The 15,519-nt window shown below is 40.7% G+C and overlaps 1 protein-coding gene across 1 annotated transcript in view; it reads right to left on the reverse strand.

The window, feature by feature from the left end:
• SLC16A10 (solute carrier family 16 member 10) overlaps positions 1-15,519 on the reverse strand; it is a 142,669-nt gene that overhangs the window by 34,173 nt on the left and 92,977 nt on the right. Inside the window, exon 3 of the mRNA XM_004264718.4 lies at positions 11,219-11,681. Coding sequence (XP_004264766.2) covers positions 11,219-11,681 — 463 coding nt within the window. The remainder of the gene's footprint in view (positions 1-11,218; positions 11,682-15,519) is intronic.

The following is a 15,519-nucleotide window of genomic DNA, read 5'->3' on the forward strand; positions in this document are numbered from 1 at the left end:
ACCTACCATTAAATGAGTTTTTCTCCAATCTGTTACGAGGGAATATAAACTTTCTGATTACAAGTGAGCTGCCAACAAGTAGAGGGGTGAAAAAAACTAGATACAGATAATGGGGCTAGAAAGTGGGGAAAATGGAAAGTGGCAGGGCATCTGGGAGCTAATACATAAGAGATGTGCAGCCCTCAAACTTCCTTTGGATCTCAAGACTCTTCCCTACAGCATGAATACATAAAGTGGCCTTTTCTCCTGGTGCTCTGTAATCCTTGGAGTTAGTGTCTGTGAGGCCTTTTCCAAAGAGGTGTGTCAGAATTTAGAGATAAGGTTAAACTAGCAGAAATATACTCTCAATGGATCAGACAATTCTTTCCCCTCACCAGAGCCACCTGGTAAATGTGGGGTAAAAGTCAATGTCCAGGTATAGCCTCACAAAGGAACATTCTGCAAATTAAGATTTCTATTTCTATTAATCCTCTATCATAACAATTTATTTTCTAGTTGATATAAAAATCATGATAGAACCCTTATCAGCTAAATTTAGGTTCCTCAAACTTGCACAAACTTTAATTTGATATTAATACAATGAGTTGAGGGATAAGCAAATATCCATACTACAGTTAAATTTTGAGATTATTCAAAAGTATATTATATTTTAACAAATAAAACATGAGACAGTTAAAAACAAAAGACCGGGGCTTCCCTGGTGGCGCAGTGGTTGAGGATCTGCCTGCCAATGCAGGGGACACGGGTTTGAGCCCTGGTCCGGGAAGATCCCACATGCCGTGGAGTAGCTGGGCCCGGAGCCACAACTACTGAGCCTGTGCGTTTGGAGCCTGTGCTCCGCAACAAGAGAGGCCACGATAGTGAGAGGCCTGCGCACCGCGATGAAGAGTCGCCCCCGCTTGCCACAACTAGAGAAAGCCCTCGCACAGAAATGAAGACCCAATAGAGCCAAAAATAAAATTAATTGATTTAAAAAAAAACAAAAGACCTGGTGAAATTTACACATTAACAAGACAGAAGGACAGAGAATGAACTAGTGGTTACCAGTGGGGAGAGGATGGGGGGAGGGGCAAAATAGAGGGTAGGACATGAAGAGGTGCAAACTATTATGTATAAAATAATTAAGCTACTAGGATATATTGTATAGCACAGAGAATATAGCCAATATCTTATAATAACTTTAAATGGAGTATAACCTATAAAAATACTGAAACACTATGCTGTACACCCGAAACTAATATAATATGGTAAATCAACTATATTTCATTTTAAAAAGAAGAAAAACATTACAGATATAGCTGGGGGGGGGGGGAAACAAGAGAGAAGGAACAGCTTTTCCAAGGCTTTTAGGGCCTTCTCAGGACACTTAATGATTCATCAGTGGCCTCAGAGAGTTTATATATAACTCTAAAATTCAAGCAATTTGCTTTTTTCCATTTTCCTCTAATAGTACTTATGTTATTAATCAAACATAAGATAGCTCTTGCTATAAATTTATACATTTGTCCATTTTTTCTTCTGCTATGCTTAATGTTTATTATAGGAAACAAAACTGAACATAAAACTATGTATATTCCATGTTCTGCTTGTCACAGGCTGTGAAAAGCAATTCAGTTTTCTCATATTCACAACATACTAAAGACCAAAAGAGGAGATGTGGGGTCTGGAAGAAAGGTTAGGTGGTATCCCATCATCCCCATTAGCCTGTTTCCTCAGGAGTCCTCTCCGTGGCTGCGCAGCATCCTCTGAGGGCCAGGATGGTCCAACCCTGCCTCTGTGCTTCGTTCTGAGAGAATAGAGGGAAACTTGCAAGGCAAAGAAAACTCTGGTCCAGGCCCAGTGTGGCTGACGGTAGGCAGCACTCCACCTCTGAGGTGATCCGATGAAGGAACAGCAGACTATTTTACGAAAAGAACATGAGACTTAGAGTCCGAGATCTATGTTCAAATCCCAGCTCTGAGCAAACTCAGTGAGTGACCTCAACTAAGCACAGCTTAATTTAGCAGAGTTGTTTCCTTAGCTCCAAGTATATAGTTATTTATTACACTTATTACACTCATTCTTATGATGGTTACCTGAGATTTTGTGGAGATGCCTGACACATGACAGATTCTTGACAAATGTTACCTGAATCCCCCTCTGAGGAAGCCACAAAAGAGATGAAAGCATGTCTGCTGTTCCTATTTGCATGGCTCAGCGCCCTGAGCTCTGGCTTGGGATAATATTCCTGCTGTCACCACAACATGGCCAGAGGTGACCTGGCCAGTGAGGTCTAACAGCTACATTCCAGTACTGAGCCATAGAGCATTTGGCATTAACCAAAGCCATAAAATATCTCCCAAGGTACTACATGTCCCATTTATCGGCTTATTTGCCTCAAATTTTCATTTCTAGCTTTAAAACACAACTTGTGGGGACTTCCCTGGTGGCGCAGTGGTTAAGAATCTGTCTGCCAATGCAGGGGACACGGGTTTCAGCCCTGGTCTGGGAGGATCCCACATGCGGTGGAGCAACTAAACCCACAACTACTGATCCTGTGCTCTGGAGCCCACGAGCCTCAACTACTGAGCCTGTGTGCCACAACTACTGAAGCCCACGTGTCTAGAGACTGCTCCACGATGAGAGAAGCCACTGCAATGAGAAGGCTGCACACCGCAATGAGGAGTAGCCCCCGCTCGCTGCAACTAAAGAAAGCCCATGCACAGCAACGAAGACCCAGTGCAGCCAAAAATAAATAAGATAAATAAATTTTAAAAAAATTAAAATAAGATAAATAAATTTTAAAAAAATTAAAAAATAAAATAAAATAAAACACAACTTGTTGGGACTTGCCTGGTGGCACAATGGTTAAGACTCTGTGCTCCCAATGCAGGGGGCCCAGGTTCAATCCCTCATCTGGGAATTAGATCCCATACGCAGGCCACAACTAAGAGCCCACATGCCACAAATAGTTGAGGCCGGCAAGCCGCAACTAAGGAGTCTACGTGCTGCAATTAAAACCCAATGCAACCAAATTAATAAATATTTTTAAAAATTAAAAAATAAAAACACAACTTGTTTGTTCCCAATTACAGCTGGACTTGGTGTCCACTTAAGTGCCCTGTCAGCAGGCAAATGACGGTGCCTTCAATCATAGTCTCAGAAAAGTGGGATCTTCCCTACCAGATCAGAGTTTCTTTTGAGAACAACTACTATCTGCCACAAAAATGACACACTTATAACTTACGGAGTTTTTTCAAAATGGGCTAATAAACATATATGTTGCAGATTTCAACGCATGAGTCAGTCGTCTTCTCTCCAATAGAGAACTATGTGGATCAGAGCTTAAAAACCAAAACTTGACTGCCATATGTTCTGGAGTCAAAGAACACAGGTGCAGCTTTTCAAGGCGAGTAGTGGTGGACAGATGTGAAAGCAATAAAAACTAAGTCATCATTCTCGTACTGAGGATGGAACACTGCCGCTGAGAAGAGTTGCATCATCGTTGTCATTTTGTAGGCATTTATCAGTCATCCGGCTGACGTGGCCCTGTGGTCAGTGCTCTACCAAAGCAATGCAGATTTGTGGTCAGGCTCTGGTCCTGCATCCTCATCCTGTTCTCACACACACCACCCAAGGCTCTGCGAGATTTTCAGCTGCTACACCGTAGAGAAGACACCAGTTGTCTGGATTTCCTTGTTAATGGGGATAGCCATTCACTCCTTCCTTACACTTACACAATAGTGACAGAGACACAGAAATTTCTTCCATTTATAAAGTTTCAATTTCAACATGCAGATAAAGCTATGGGTCAAAAGCAAAACACATCAACTCTTTTCCCCATCAACAGATGGCATTAGTGCTCCTTAGTCTTAGGTTTGCTGAATTTGAGCTTCTTGATTAAGTGTTGAATGGATATGAATACCATCATGTCCTATAGGTATAACATGTGAAACATCATTCTGGTATCAAAGTAGAGAATTTTAAAGATCAAAATGGAGAGAAAATGAATACTGCTTATATGGTGTCACTTTAGACTTATCCATAAGATAGTCATTCGACAAATACTTGAGCACTCACTGTACATTAGGCACCATGGTAGATGCTTGGGTTCATTCACTGAACAAGACAGAGAAGGACCCTCAGCCTCCTGAAGTTTACATTCTAGCAGAGGTATACACACAGAGAGCAAACAGTAATCATCACAAGTAAATTATGTAACATGTTAGAAGGTATGGGGACTTCCCTGGTGGTCCAGTGGTTAAGAATCCGCCTTCCAATGCAGGGGACGTGGGTTCGATCCCTGGTCGGGGAACTAAGATCCCACATGCTTTGGGGCAACTAAGTCCATGTGCTGCAACTACTGAGCGCATGCGCTCTGGAGCCCACCCACCACAACTAGAGAGAAGCCCTCAAGGTGCAACAAAGAGCCCACTAACTGCAAAGAAAGATCCCACATGCCACAACGAAGATCCCACATGCCGCAACTAAGACCCAACGCAGCCAAATAAATAAATAAATATATTCAAAAGAAAAAAAAAAGAAGGTATGAAGCGCTATGGAAAAAGAAATAGCAGTGTGAGGGGGTTTGGGAGTATGTGGAGGGGAGACAGAAGAAGGGGGTTTTAACCAGGTGGTCAGGGTGAGCCTCACTAAAAGCTGAATAGCAAAGAGAGCAGAGTGGCGAGAGCAGAGTGAATGACGGGGACCAGGCCTGATGAGATCAGAGATAGGAGGGGACAGACCATGGAGGACCTTGTAGGCCACTATAAGGACATTAGTCTTTACTCTCAGAGCAAATGGGGAGCCACCCAAAGATTTTGAGCAGAGTGACTTGTGTGTTGAAAGAACACCTGTGGCTTCTGTGTAGAGAACAGACTACAGGGGGCAGGGAAGGATACATTTTGAAAGGAGAACCGCCAGGATTTCTGGCCTGGATCAGGAGTGTGGTATGAAAGAAACAGGAGGTTTGGGGACTGATGGAACTGCCGCCTCCTGAGATAAGGATGGCTGAGGGCAGAGCAGGTTTTGGGGATGGGGGTAAAATCAGGATTTTAGGACTGGACATATTAAATCTGAAACATCTAACAATCATCCCAGTGGAGATATTAAGTAAGCAGATGGCTATAAAAGTCCGGTGAAGAATTCAAAAGAGGCCTGAGCTAAATATAAATTTTGAGCCACTGGCATATATATGATGTCTGAAGACAGGAAATTAGATGAAACCATCATTTGGAATGAGTAGAGAAAAAGATCAAGGTGTAAGCCCTAGGACTGCTATTCAGGGTCAGGGTGAAAAATAAGGAACCAGAAAAGAAACTAAGAAGGAGTGATAAGAGAGGTAGGAGGAAAAGAGCACGTTATGTTTCTGGAAGCTAATGAAGAAAAACTGGATAAGGAGGAGCCATAAAAACTTCAATCCTGGGCTTCCCTGGTGGCGCAGTGGTTGAGAGTCCACCTGCCCGTGCAGGGGACACGGGTTTGTGCCCTGGTCCGGGAGGATCCCACATGCCGTGGAGCGGCTGGGCCCGTGAGCCATAGCCGCTGAGCCTGCACGTCCAGAGCCTGTGCTCCGCAACGGGAAAGGCCACAACAGTGAGAGGCCCGCGTACCGCAAAAAAAAAAAAAAAAACTTCAATCCTGGGTTTCCCTGGTGGCGCAGTGGTTAAGAATCCGCCTGTCAATGCAGGAGACACGGGTTCGAGCCCTGGTCCAGGAAGATCCCACGTGCCGCAGAGCAACAAAGCCCCACGCCGTAACTACTGAGCCTGTGCTCTAGAGCCCACAAGCCACAACTACTGAAAGCCCACACGCCTAGAGCTCGTGCTCCGCAATAAGAGAAGCCACCGCAGTGAGAAGCCCGCGCACCGGAATGAAGACCCAATGCAGCCAAAAATAAAATAAACGAATGAATAAATAGATAAATTTATTTTTTAAAAAAACTTCAATCCAAGCAACCGACAAGGGATTATCTCCAAAATATATAAACAGCTCATGCAGCTCAATATCAAAAAAACAAACAACCCGATCAAAAAATGAGCAGATCTAAATAGTCATTTCTCCAAAGAAGACATACAGATGGCCAAGAGGCACATGAAAAGCTGCTCAACATCATTAATTACTAGAGAAATGCAAATCAAAACTACAATGAGGTATCACCCCACACCAGTCAGAATGGCCATCACCATTATGGCCAGCATCACAATAAACGCTGGAGCGGGTATGGAGAAAAGGGAACCCTCCTACACCGTTGGTGGGACTGTAACTGGTACAGCCACTACAGAGAACAGTATGCAGGTTCCTTAAAAAACTGAAAACAGAGCTACCATATGATCCAGCAATCCCACTCCTGTGCATATATCTAGAGAAAATCATAATTGAAAAGATACATGTACCCTCAATGTTCACTGCAGCACTATTTACAATAGCCAGGACATGGACACAATCTAAATGTCCATCAACAGAGGAATGGATAAAGAAGATATGGTACATATATATAATGGAATATTACTCAGCCATAAAAAAGAATGAAATAATGCCATTTGCAGCAACATGGATGGACCTAGAGATTGTCATACTGAGTGAAGTTAAGTCAGACACAGAAAGACAAATATCATGAGATACCGCTTATATGCGGAATTTTTTTAAATGGTACAAATGAACCTATTTACAAAACAGAAATAGAGTCACGGATGTAGAAAACAAACTTATGGTTACCAAAGGGAAGGGTGGAGGGATAAACTGAGAGATTGGGATTGACATATACACACCACTATATATAAAATAGATAACTAATGAGAACCTACTGTATAGCACAGGGAACTCTACTCAATACTCTGTAATGACCTATATGGGAAAAGAATCTGAAAAAGAGTAGATTAAAAACAAAAGGATATATGTATTATAATGTATAACTGATTCACTTCGCTGTATAGCAGAAACTAACACAACATTGTAAATCAGCTATACTCCAATTAAAAAAAAAAAACTTAATCCAGAAAACCAAAACAATTCTCAAGCAAAATGGGCAATTCGCAACAACTAAAGCAGCCATTACTGGGAATGGCTATTTAGAAAGTTATGTCTCACCTAAATTGATGTATAAGATTTGTACACTTACTCTATTTCTTTAATTTTGTATCTATGAGATGATGGATGTTTACTAAACTTGCTGTGATAATCATTTCATGATGTATATAAGTCAAATCATTATGCTATACACCTTAAACTTATACAGTGCTGTATGTCAACTGTATTTCAATAACAGTAGAAGAAAAAAAAGATCCATACCCTTACAGTAGAGATTACAAGTGGGTAGGCCTAAAAGAGATCACTGACCCCTTCCATGAAGCAATACGATTCTTCAGTTTCAAAGTTAACTACTAAAAGAAAATTTCCAACCTTGCTCGGAGAAAAAGAATGCCACAAAGCATACATATTTTCTCTCAAATCATCATGTATAATGTAATAAATAAGTAAAGATCTTAGGATCTTTAACATAACCATGAGAGCGCTTCACTGTATTTCAGAATCTTCAAAGGAGGCCTAGATAGATAAATTAGTTCCCTAGCTAATTAAGGATCCAGTTTCAACAAGTCTCAGGCTTAAGGACCAACTCCAATCCTATGAAACTTGTACTAACCACTTTTCCAAAGGGTCACTTTCTCCTTTGACTCTTCCACAGCCCCACTAAAACCAGCAATTCACAATCACGTTGCCTGAAATTTAAATAACTCTTATTTTTATACCAGAACTGAATAGACGCGTTACAGACATTTTCTCTCATCCTACAACAACTCTGCAAAATTGGGTCTATCCCTATTTTATAGATGTAGAAACTGATGCTTAGAGTGTGTTACCCAAGGTTACACAACTAGTAGGGGACAAAACCAGCTTTTAAACCCAGATCTCTTTTACTTCAGAGCCTTTACTTTTACCCACTATGCAGTACTACCTCTTGCATGAAAGTATAACACTAATAATTACTAGCTGCTGTGTCTTGTGACCCTGGGCAAGTTTCTAAACTTCTCAGTGCCTCATTCTTCTCATCCATGAAATGAGGACAATACATTATAGGTACTACACTGTGGTGAAGATTATATAAGATAATGTATGTAAAAGTCCTTTATAAACTATAATTGTTTATATTATTACATGTACTAGATTTTATGCTCCTTCAGAAGAGGTTCTTATGCCTTACATGCATATTCCCTTCAACAACCAGTAAAGGGTTTAACATGAATTGAACATCTACTAGTCTTTGGAAAAATTTGAGACACCTTTTCCCTCTCTAAGGAGGAAAGTAAGTGGTGTCCCATTGCATGAAGCCTGGGATTAAGTATCCGTAATCCAAACCTTAAATTACAACACAGTGACAAACTCAGTGTACCCATCAAACATGAGATTTAAACAGCCTCCATGACATTTAACTGTCTGGTGTTTCCTTTCCAACGTGGCTTTAGTGCCATAACAGTTCAAAAGGGGGAAAATCCCAAATGAAAATATCAACATATTTTGTAAGAAAACGTGCCCGGAAGGAGGGAGAGCAGAATAAGGCCTGATTTGTTATCCGAGTTAACAGAGACCCATTGTTTTGTGTACTATCTGAATTACAGCCTCCTGACGACAGTAGTAACTATAACACGGTCTAACTCGTTACTCACTGTGAAATTTCATTTACTTTAAGAAAAAGACCAATAACATATTTATTAAATTTCCTTACGCATACTCACATCCCCCTCAATAAGATGGACATATCTAGCAGTATATCCAGGGACGGGAGCCAATATGTCCCAGGCTAAGACTGTGCTAGATTTGCTACCAAGTAAGCACAGCAGAAGAGAACCAGCCCCTGCTCTGCTGATATGTGATTCTTGGGAAGCCACTTAACATCTCTGTTAATGATGGATCTGTTTTCCACTCTGTAAAACATGAGCTAATATTATTTTGCCTACCTCACAAGTTTACTGTGAAGGTCAAATGAAATAATAATATATGTGAAATTAATTTACAAATTATATTACCAGAAATAGCTAGATAATCACCTACCACTTGTCCTTTAGTAAATGCCACATACTAGCAAAGCTGACGTACAGATTTCTCTGAGTGTGTTCACCTTACAGTAACAAAGAGAATTTTTTAAAAAATCTACTCGGGGGACTTCCTTGGTGGTCCCAGTGGTTAAGACTCCGCACTTCCACTGCAGGGGGCGCAGATTCGATCCCTGGTCTGGGAACTAAGATCCCACATGCTGTGCAGTGCAGCCAAAAAATTAAATTAAAAAAATGAAAAGAACTATAAAATAAGAAAATAAAAATCTACTTGGGAATTCCCTGGGGGTCCAGTGGTTAGGACTCCAGGCTTTCACTGCCAGGGGCCTGCGTTCAATCCCTGGTTGGGGAACTAAGATCCCGCAAGCCTCAGGGCGTGGCCAAAAAAAAAAAAACACAGCAGGCATTTAAAAAAATAAATAAATAAATAATCTACTCGTCTCTGAGATGGACACAACAAAAACACTTTCTTATCTACAGAGCTATGGAAGAGGTAACTGGTAAAGCTGATCTTTCCACAATGGATCTATATAATTTTTTAAAAAATATCTTCAAATGGTTCAGCTATGCCTTCCTAAAAGTGTGAAAATGGATTATCAGATCAAGATGTAGCCAGAGACTTCATATGTGACAAGCATCATATACTAGGTCATTTTACCTAGTACCTCAGTCTCTGCAAAATGCCATGTGGCTCAGAGTACTAAAAACTAGTCCTCTCCTTCTCTCCCCACTGGTCATCCCAGCTGCTTCCTCAATACCTCTGGCAAAAAGAAAATAAGGAGAATTGAGAATTCAAAATTATCTTAGATACAGGACATGCCTACCACCCCTCTTCGGGTTTCCTTGACCTAATTCCTTTCTGAACTAAGCACAGGAACCCACAAAAGACTGATGATGTAGTGTACTGGCTGACCCCCTGACCCCAGTAATTCTCTGAACTGTATTGCCAACTTGCACCAGAACTTTAACTAAAGAAAAATTGCACAGATGTCCAAAAGTAGACTGAAAGCTAGAAAGGTTTCAAGTCACACACACAGTATACACACAAAAGAAAAACTTATCCCACTACCATTTTTGTTGATCATTTATCAACTATGTTGAACTGTATATACATTTTCAGTCATAACAGTAAGAAAAAAGGAAGAAACATAATAATAAGCACCTTTTTTTTTTTTTTTTACGGTACGCGGGCCTTTCACTGCTGTGGCCTCTCCCATTGCAGAGCACAGGCTCCGGACGCGCAGGCTCAGTGGCCATGGCTCACAGGCCCAGCCGCTCCGCGGCATGTGGGATCTTCCCGGACCGGGTCACAAACCCGTGTCCCCCGCATCAGCAGGCAGACTCTCAACCACTGCGCCACCAGGGAAGCCCAATAATAAGCACTTCTGAGGAAATTCTGCCAGGGGCAAATACTTTAGACGCTGCTTACTCTTATTTCATTATAAAGAGGCCAAAATTTGCCTTTGCAATATAAACAATATAAAGTGCTTGAGGCCGCACTTGCCTTCTGAGATGGCCCACATTCTGTGGAATGTGTTTCTCTCTAAATAAATCCATTTCTTACCTATCAAATAATAATAATGATGATAATAAAGTGCTTGAGCACTTGAAATCCTAATTTCCTATGAAACCCTTGTTCTCTCCCATCATTTGGAACTTGCTAACATTTCTCAAATAATCCTCTGAGTAGAATTTCCATTTTCTCAGAAGTGTCCCACAAGTAGACAAAATGTTTCTTTGTGTCAAGGCCGTTGGCTTTTACTATTTACTTAATTTTTGTACCCTTCTGTTGAAAAATAATTTATTGATGTTGACAAAATCATTGCACCATCTTTGTCCCTGATTATGATTTGTAAGCCACTTGAAGGAAAAGTGACCTATCAAATTTTTTGTACTGATGACATTTGTTCCAACATTTTAGTCTTTTTTCTTTAAAGAACTTGTTTTTGTTTGTGTAGGTTTAGCGATTTCTAAAAATACCAAAGCACACCATGAAACATATTATCTGTTTAATGATAGATGATGTGATGACCTCATCTTAGGAGACCTTGAATTTCAAGAGTCCCTGAATTACAAACAAGATAATTATTTAAGGCCAACTTCAACCTGATCTCTATTGCTCTTCTAAGAAGTTTTTGTGTATGAAATAATAATATCCATTACCAGCAAAGCCAGAGAAGCATACTTACCAAGTGAACATAAGGCACAAAGTATCCAAAAAGTGCAAGTGGTATTCCAACTGCCCACACTGCATATGCTGTCACCTTGAAGATGGCAAAATTGAAAATTTTTTTTGGAGGACTGAACTTTCTCCTGGAAAAGAGGGAGAATCTGTTGCCTCCTTTGGTTCCACTGTCTTTATCTTTGGCACTGGAAGCAAGAGGTCGGTAAGTAAAGCCAGCCAGAAAGAGAACAAACATGAAGATGCAGAGGACCCTCAGGGTATGAAAGAGGCCCACGCTGTCAGTCAGTACCCTTAAAAGGAAAGGCAGCAAAATTGTGAAGATACTGCTGCCGGCGGTGACAATGCCATTCACCAGTCCAAGGCGCTTCTTGAAATAGTGTCCCAAAATGACCAGTGAAGGCTGGTAGGCAAAGGAGCAGCCACAGGCAAATATGATTCCATAGGTCAGGTACAGAGGCTCGATGGAGCTGTGTAAAGACGAAAAAGATGGAAAGCAGCTTTCATTATTTTTATCATGTGCTTGGTAGAATAAAACCTTATTTTAAAACTGGGTTTCAGTTAATCAAAATATTTTCTACAAATAAAAATCAACCAAAAACAGAGGTGAAAAACTTAATAAGTCAAGAATACAACACTGAAATATTTTAATTTAATGTGAACGGATAATAAAAAATGCCTTGAGTATGTGAAAAAATGACCGTTAAGGTCATCAGTGATTTGATTCCTCCTTCTCTTTCTATGGATTTCAGGCAAACCATGCAGCACTGGGTAAAAACTGTTGTGTTCTCCGCAACTCAGAAATAAAGGACAGTGCCAGGAAGGGCCTCAGTAAAACTGACAATGATTAAAATTAAAAATTAAAAAAAAAACTAGTCGTGATAAAAGTTTTTAAAAAGTATAATTTAACTATGAAAGCTCACTTTTTTAATGGAGTTTTCCCAGGCACTTACTAAGCAATCTACTCAAAGAAAAGGCTGCATCTGATATTTTCTCCACAAGGTTATGTCACAAACGTTTGCACAGGGGAGCAGTTCTGTTGCATTTTGCTGGCCTAAGGGCTGCAGACCAACCTTCGCCCTGTACTGCACTGTTCTTGGTATTGTGCAAGATAAGGAGAAATCATATTCTAATTGCAGGAATACTAAATGAAGTGTGTTCACTAGTGATCCCAGTTTGTAAGCTTTAGGGCCGTGTAGGTCTCAAAAAAATAATAAAGGATTAAGAATTCTTTATTTTAACCAAATAACTTAATTATACACTTCTTATGAAAGTAAATGAACACAGGGAATTCCCTGGCGGCCCAGTGGTTACGACTCCTCATTCTCACTGCCGAGAGGGCCTGAGTTCGATCTCTGATCAGGGAGCTAAGATCCCAGGAGCCTCACGGTGGGGCAAAAAAAAAAAAGAAAAAGAAAAAGAGAGGGCTGAAGCAAGAGGAGGCTGCAGATGGAAGAAAGTAAAACAACAAAACAAAACAGTAAAGGAACATACAGCATCGCATTCTTTGAAACATTTAAGGTAAGGAGTGAAAGAAAGAAAACTAAAGTTTTTTTTCTTTTGAAAAGTTCAATTCAAAAGGCTGTTTATCAGTAGTAAAGGCAAGCTATTTATTAGAAACTAAGATAGATAAAGTTGGTTAATAATTAAATTTTGGACAATAATTCTAGCCTAGCAATATGCTGAGGTAATCACAAGGAATTCTAGAATCTGATAAAATTAAGGCAGGTTGTCAATTCTCTCTCCCTGAGATGCCCTTTCCCCCTCTATTAATCCACAGTTAGAACCATCTTCAAATCAGGCTCAAGAGCCACTCCCAGACTCTCCCAGATTAACCCTACCTCACTCTGATCACTCTTTACTGAAACTCCACTCTTTATTCAATAAACATATATTTAACAGCTACTATGCTCCAGATACTTGGTGAAAAGAATATTTAAAATGTGGTTATGCCCTACTTCTAGTCTGCTTAGTGAAACAAGACATCTACGCCAAATAATAAGAATACAGAACAAAGTATAAATAATACTTCACTCATTCTGCATCAGTTTTTCCACATAAGTAGCTTTCCAGGTAACTACAACTTACTTCTTAAGGTGCTAATTTATTTTTATTTAACAATTTTAAAGGAAAAATCTAAATCTAAATACATTTCTCTGCCTTCTTCAAAGTGTATATTAAAAATAGTATTGACAGCAAAGTATCATCATGAACACCAGTATCTACACAATTATACCACATTATTATAAAGCTGTCAGTTGGAAAACCAGAGAGCCACTGACATAAATCACAGACATTCTTTTGCACAACATTTAAACAGAGAGTGCTGGGTAAGATTAACTTTGTATCTCTCCCACAGAGTAAAGTACATAAGCTTTGTGATGGCATTTTCACTGCTGCTGGAACCTTCTTTACTTCTAAATTTTCACCTTAGTAACAGGTGGTTCAAACTATTGAAGTATGACAACTGAATAAGTACAGTGTAAATCAGTAAGATATCAAATATGTGTGGAAAAAGGATTCAAAGAAGAGACACTGATGCAACCTGGGGGTGCTAGAGAAGGCTTTCCTAAAAAGGCAGAACTTGAACTAGAGGAAAAGAGGGTTGGTGCACTGTTTGACACTTGGAATTTACACTACATCTCCCCCTTGCGCCTGAGTATTGTTCTGAAAGTCTGGCAGCTTTTGATCGGTGGGGGGTTAAATAATGAAACTGAATAGAAAACATGACAACATTACATACAGTAAGGTAAAGATGGCTTCAAGACATTTTGTTTTAGTTAGGGGTGGGGATGGGGGAGGGAAAGAGAAAGGAAGAACTAGGTCACAATGTAAAATACATTTCATAATTTTTATTTCTCAGCGGTCAAAACTATTTGAGAAACACTGCTTGCTGTAAGCAGGTTTGTGTATATGTGTTTTGTCTACCAAATTAGGTAATAAGTTACATGGATTTTCTATCTCTTAGTTTCTCTCTCCACCAAAGCCTGAGTGTTAACACTTCAGCAAGCGCTAAGAATACTGACAAATGGGTACCTGGAAGCTTCCAGACCAAGTGGGTATCTGACAAGGTGGTTATCACACCATGCTGTATTACTGATAAAAAAGAACTAAAAGTAAATGATCTCACAGAGCTACCTAAGCAGAATCTTATTCCAAACAAAACTGGGTTTTGTTTCTTTAAAAAAAAACTTTAGAAAAAGAAAAAAAAAACAAAACACAAAGGCACTTTAAAGGTAGAATATTTATTTTCTAACAAAAAATTAAAATAATTGTTTAGGGACTTCCCTGGCGGCACGGTGGTTGAGACTCCGCCTGCCAATGCAGGGGACACAGGTTCATGCCCTGGTCCAGGAAGATCCCACATGCCGCGGAGCAACTAAGCCTGTGCGCCACAACTACTGAGCTCACGTGCCACAACTACTGAAGCCTGCGCTCTAGAGCCCATGCTCCACAACAAGAGAAGCCACAGCAATGAGAAGCCCACGCACCGCAACAGAGTAGCCCCCGCTCGCCACAACTAGAGACACCCCACGCACAGAAACGAAGACCCAACGCAGCCAAAAATAAATAAATAAATAATTGTTTAGAAGCCAAATAAAATGTCTAAGTTAGGTGAAAGAAAGAGGCTCACTCTAGAGTTCAGAAAGGGGTATATATGGGGAGAATGGGGGTAAAATTAGCAAACAAAGGATTCTGTTGATTAAATCCTAAATATTTAAAAATAAACATGGCGGGAATTCCCTGGCGGTCCAGTGGTTAGGATGCCATGCTTCCACTGTAGTGGGCCTGGGTTTGATCTATGGTTGGGGAACTAAGATCCTATACGTTGCGTGGTGCAACCAAAATAAATAAACAAATAAATAAAGATTACAGGAACAAAAAAATAAAATAAAAAATAAAAATAGGGCTTCCCTGGTGGCGCAGTGGTTGAGAGTCCGCCTGCCAATGCAGGGGACACGGGTTCGTGCCCCGGTCCGGGAAGATCCCACATTCCGCGGAGCGGCTGGGCCCGTGAGCCATGGCCGGGGTGCCTGTGCATCCGGAGCCTGTGTTCCGCAGTGGGAGAGGCCTCAACAGTGAGAGGCCCGTGTACTGCAAAAAAAAAAAAAAACAGGGTAGGGGCTTCCCTGTTGGCACAGTGGTTAGGAATCCACCTGCCAATGCAGCAGACACAGGTTCGGGCCCTGGGCCAGGAAGATCCCACATGCCAAGGAGCAACTAAGCCCATGTGCCACAACTACTGAGCCTGCGCTCTAGAGCCCGTGAGCCATAACTACTGAGCCCATGTGTCACAACTATTGAAGC

This window comes from Orcinus orca, chromosome 12 (genome assembly GCF_937001465.1).
Source record: "Orcinus orca chromosome 12, mOrcOrc1.1, whole genome shotgun sequence".
Lineage (NCBI taxonomy): Eukaryota > Metazoa > Chordata > Mammalia > Artiodactyla > Delphinidae > Orcinus > Orcinus orca.